Raw genomic sequence first — 4028 nt, 5'->3', positions numbered from 1 at the left:
TGGGTCTATAATACTTTTATTCTTGTATAATCGGAAACAAATCCTTTCCTTTTAAAAATCAAACAGACCACGTTACACACACAGTTGACTAACTATTTACAAAGCACCCAATTAAATCCTACTTAATTCTCTCTCACTCTAAAAATTCCATCTAACTGGTGTGCAAAGTACTGATCACATTAAATGCATAATGTTCACAGGCCCTAATGGTCCTATCCAACCTAGAAAATATTGACTTTGTTAAAGAGAAAAGAAAATCTTAAAAAATAAGTAAAGGGTTTTGAAGAAACGAGACCAGAAATCACAGTACAAGACAGATAAATCTACTTTAATATTCACATGTAAAAGTTACACATCACAAGAGATTGGACAGTAGTTTAGCAGTAACTAACATAGCTATAGTGAAAATCATTTTTATAAAAAAATAATCTAGATGCGGTCATCAGAATTTTTGGTCTACTTAAGTTAATGTTTGAAGATCGACTTTTATCCCTGCTTGAAGGATTTGCCATTATGCCTTGTTTTTTTCTCCCACTGTTGCCTATTAATATTCTTTGGAGGAAGGAAAGCAGAAAGTGTTCATTTCCAAGAGTTTGTCCTTTGGTAGCAAGCAGAGAACATTTTTCATTTCTATGATTTAAATAATCTGTACAGACATGAAACGTAGCGACATTAAGCTTTAGTGTAAAATGAAGAATGATAAGCATTTTTTTCACTTTCATAAAACAGCAGATTTCATAAACTCCTTAAGGATCCAAGCATTTCCCCATCCCATATGCAAAACCATTCAGAATCCATTTTGACCTCAGTTAAAAAACAAAAAAGCAAACACTTACTCTTTATATATTACACTATCAAACCCTGTACTTAAAAACTGATAAAGTATATTTCTAACATGTAGGCTTCAAATACAAAGATTTCAATCTAGGTTAAAGAAAACACATTTGAATGGACTCAGAACAAGTTTATTTTGTGATTAAACATCTCATGCAGTCATGCAGGACTACCAGCTATAACTATTACTTCCAAGTCTACACGACACTGCATAAAACAAAAACAAATTAAAAGCTAGGCCTAACAGAAAAGACATTCAAGATATCAAGAGCTCTGCAATGGAGCTGAAAAATAATTTTCCAAAAGAAATATTCCCATAGATTAAAAAAAACACACACATAATATTTACAAAAAAATATTTAATTAAAAATATCTTATAATTACAGTAGTCTATTAAAGCATATACTTTCTCACACTTATAGAACATCTCTATATATACATGGTATGAAATGTCACTCAGTTATCTATACAATATGTAACATTCTTGCAGGGAAAAGAAAGTTCCCTGCCCCGTTATAATCATCTATTTTAAACAATAGATGTCAAAAAAAAAAAAATATCTACAATGCTCTTTTATATTAGTAAAGCTTCAAAACAAAAATTGAGCTCCTTGGTCACAAAGTAGGCTTCTAAAGTTGATTTACTCTTGATCTTCTATTTATCAGTCCTGTCACACTTAAGCTTAAAAGTTTAACTGCACCTCCAAAAACACAGAAATGTACATTTCACAGCGGTTATAAATGAAGAGACAAAAGAGAATACATATGCAGAATGTTTATGAACGTGCAAAAAAAAAAAAAGGATGAAAGTTGTATTTTTCTTTTCCCTCTCTCTCTCTCTCTCTCTCTCTCTCTCTCGGAATGACGAATGAATCGTTTCTAGGATTTGCTGATATTTTTTTTTCCCTCCTTTCCTCGGGTGGCTTTTTCTCTAACTTCTGCTCTTTCCCCCTCCCTTTCTAGTGCTCCTGGCTCGGGCTCAGGCGGCCGCACACCTGTGGAAGAGGAATGAATAGAGGGGGTGTGTGAACCTTCCCGCTGCAGACTAACTGGCGCCACCGACCAAACTCAAGACATGCTTGATCAACAACCCAAAACAAACCACCAGGTCAGACAACACCCGCAGCCCGCAGCCGGCCAGGAGAGCGGCAGGCAGCTGCTGGCCCCCGGGAAGCCCGGATTGGGGATCCACTCCCAGGCCCTGCCCGCATCACACTTTGTGTCAGACAGCGTGGGGGGGAGGTGGGAGGGTGGGTGGGGGGGTGCGCATCGGGCAGTTTCCACGCCCGCGAGGGTGCCCTCCCTCGGCGGGGAGGAAGGCATTAGAGCCCGCTGGTCGTGGGAGAGGCACGGGGGTGGCGTGGCGGGGACGACGGGGACAGGAGCTGCTGACCCGTCTCCATTTAGAGTGAACCCCCAATTACCAAAGCGAAGTACGGTGGCACGGACGGGGGTTGTCCCCTTCATTGGGATTTGCCCTCAGAAATGCTTAGGAGCACACAACACTGCTGTGCCTGGCACCGGAAGCCCCTGGGGACGGGCGTCACTGGAGGGGGGAAACGCGCGCTCACCTGGACAGCGCGGCTCAGCGGCACAGAATGCTGTCGCCCTGCTTGTTCACCGCGCCGGCCTGGAACAGCAACGGAACACCAAGGCAAAGGTTAGCAGGCACAAACGTCGCACTCGGCACGGCCCTGGATTCGTTCTCGGAAACCAGGCAGGCACGCCGGCACCCCCACCCCCGCCTGCAGCCCTGGGGGGACTCCCCCAACCCCACCCCAGGCGCAGGCTGGACTTGACAGCCCAGGATGCGCAGAGCCCCAGTCCCCCCGGCGCGTTCACCCGGACCTGCGCTCGCCGCGCGGAGCCCGCCGCTGGTGGCCCCGGGCGCCCGGAGGAGGGAGGGGGGTGCTGTCATTTCCCCGCCGCCCCTGCCCGTTGGAAGGGGAGCGCCCGCGTCCGGCCCCCCCGCCACCGCCCTCCCGGCCCCCCGCCGCGTCCGCTCCGGGCCGGCGTCTGGCCTCTCTCACCGGGTCGGTGTTGAGCGCCGTGAGCGGGGTCCGCGGCGGCGCTGCCGGACAGGTCCCGGCCGGGTGGTGCGGTGGCGCCGGCGGTGGCGGCTGCCTCAGCAGAGCCGGGTGAGTCTCCAGCGCCAGCTGCAGGTCCAGGATGTAGTCGATAACGTGCTGCAGGATCTCCACTTTGCTGACTTTCTTGTTGGGCGGGATGGTGGGCACCAGCCTCCGCAGGCGGCTGTAGCAGTCGTTCATATCGCACTGCAGGCACAGCGCCGGCTCGTCGGCCGCCGCCTCCGCCGCCTTGCAGCGCGCTGCCGCCGCCGCGGCCGCCGCGGCCGCCGAGCCACCCAGGCTGTGGCCGTGCTCGGCCAGGCAGCGCAGAGCCAGCTCCCCACCGCCGCAGCCCGACGGCGCCTTGCGGCCCGAGGGGCGCACCGGGCTCACCGCCTTCATCGCGCGCGCCCTGCGCCCTGCGCCCTGCGCGAGCGGACCCGCTGGGGCGAGCGAGGGAGGCAGGCAAGCTCCGGGCCCCCGCCCGCGGCCGGCTCCGCTCCCCTTGCCTTCGCGCCCGGCGCGCTCGGTCCGCGCTCGGGGCACGCGAAGCTCCCGGCGATCCCGCGCCCAAGAATTGACGGCAGGGTCGCTCCGGGTTTTGCTAGGGGATCTCTGCTCAGTGGGCGACACTCGGCCGGGACCAAAAGGCAAGAAAAATCAAGCGCAGCGGAAGGAAAGCAGCCCGCCGGGTTCCCTCGTCACTCCCTTCGGAGCTCCGACTACAGCCCGGCCGCCGCCGCCGCCGCCGCCGCCGCCGCCGCCGCCGCCGCGCTCCCCTACCCGGAGGCTTCCCCACTGCCAGACAGACTCACAAGCGCGCCTCCTCTACGCTCTCGCCTCGCCAGCCGCGCAGCTGTATTTATAGAGCCGCGCGCCCCGGGGGCGGGGCCAGCACGCTGGCGGGGTCGCCGCGCGAGCCGAGCGGAGCCGGGCTGGGCGCGCGGGCGGGTGCGCGGAGGGAGGCGGCGAGGGCGGAGGCTCCGGGCGGCGCTGGGGGGCGGGGAGCCGGGCAACCCAAGCGGCCGGGTGGGCGGGGGGTCGGGAGTGGCCAGCCAATCGGGCGGACGGAGCCACCTCAGGGAATGACGCTCGGGCCAATGGGAAGGACACTCCATTCCGTCAA

General features: G+C 54.1%; 1 protein-coding gene across 2 annotated transcripts; it reads right to left on the bottom strand.

Moving 5' to 3' along the window:
- Positions 1–1660: 1660 nt before the first annotated feature.
- On the bottom strand, positions 1661–3726 carry ID4 (inhibitor of DNA binding 4, HLH protein). 2 transcript variants are annotated; one of them, XM_021696905.1, is made up of 3 exons: positions 2864–3726; positions 2405–2463; positions 1661–1828 (listed from the first exon to the last, which is right to left on the bottom strand). In XM_021696905.1, the coding sequence occupies exons 1-2, from the start codon at positions 3302–3304 to the stop codon at positions 2419–2421; spliced, it is 486 nt and encodes a 161-aa protein (XP_021552580.1). In that variant the 5' UTR covers positions 3305–3726; the 3' UTR covers positions 1661–1828; positions 2405–2418. The 2 variants fall into 2 exon arrangements, with proteins under 2 accessions (XP_021552580.1, XP_021552579.1); XM_021696904.1 differs by having other exon boundaries at positions 1661–2463.
- Between the last annotated feature and the right edge of the window lie 302 nt (positions 3727–4028).

The sequence above is a fragment of the Neomonachus schauinslandi genome, chromosome 8 (assembly GCF_002201575.2).
Source record: "Neomonachus schauinslandi chromosome 8, ASM220157v2, whole genome shotgun sequence".
Lineage (NCBI taxonomy): Eukaryota > Metazoa > Chordata > Mammalia > Carnivora > Phocidae > Neomonachus > Neomonachus schauinslandi.
The sequence above is the reverse complement of the archived record's forward strand: the minus strand, read 5'-3'. Positions and strand labels throughout refer to the sequence as shown.

Excerpts from the sequence above, each read along its gene's own strand:
- ID4 (XM_021696904.1), bottom strand. The coding sequence starts at position 3,304 with ATGAAGGCGGTGAGCCCGGTGCGCCCCTCGGGCCGCAAGGCGCCGTCG. Across the intron at positions 2,464-2,863 it reads CGGCGCTCAACACCGACCCG|GCCGGCGCGGTGAACAAGCA; the intron begins GTGAGAGAGGCC and ends TTGCTGTTCCAG.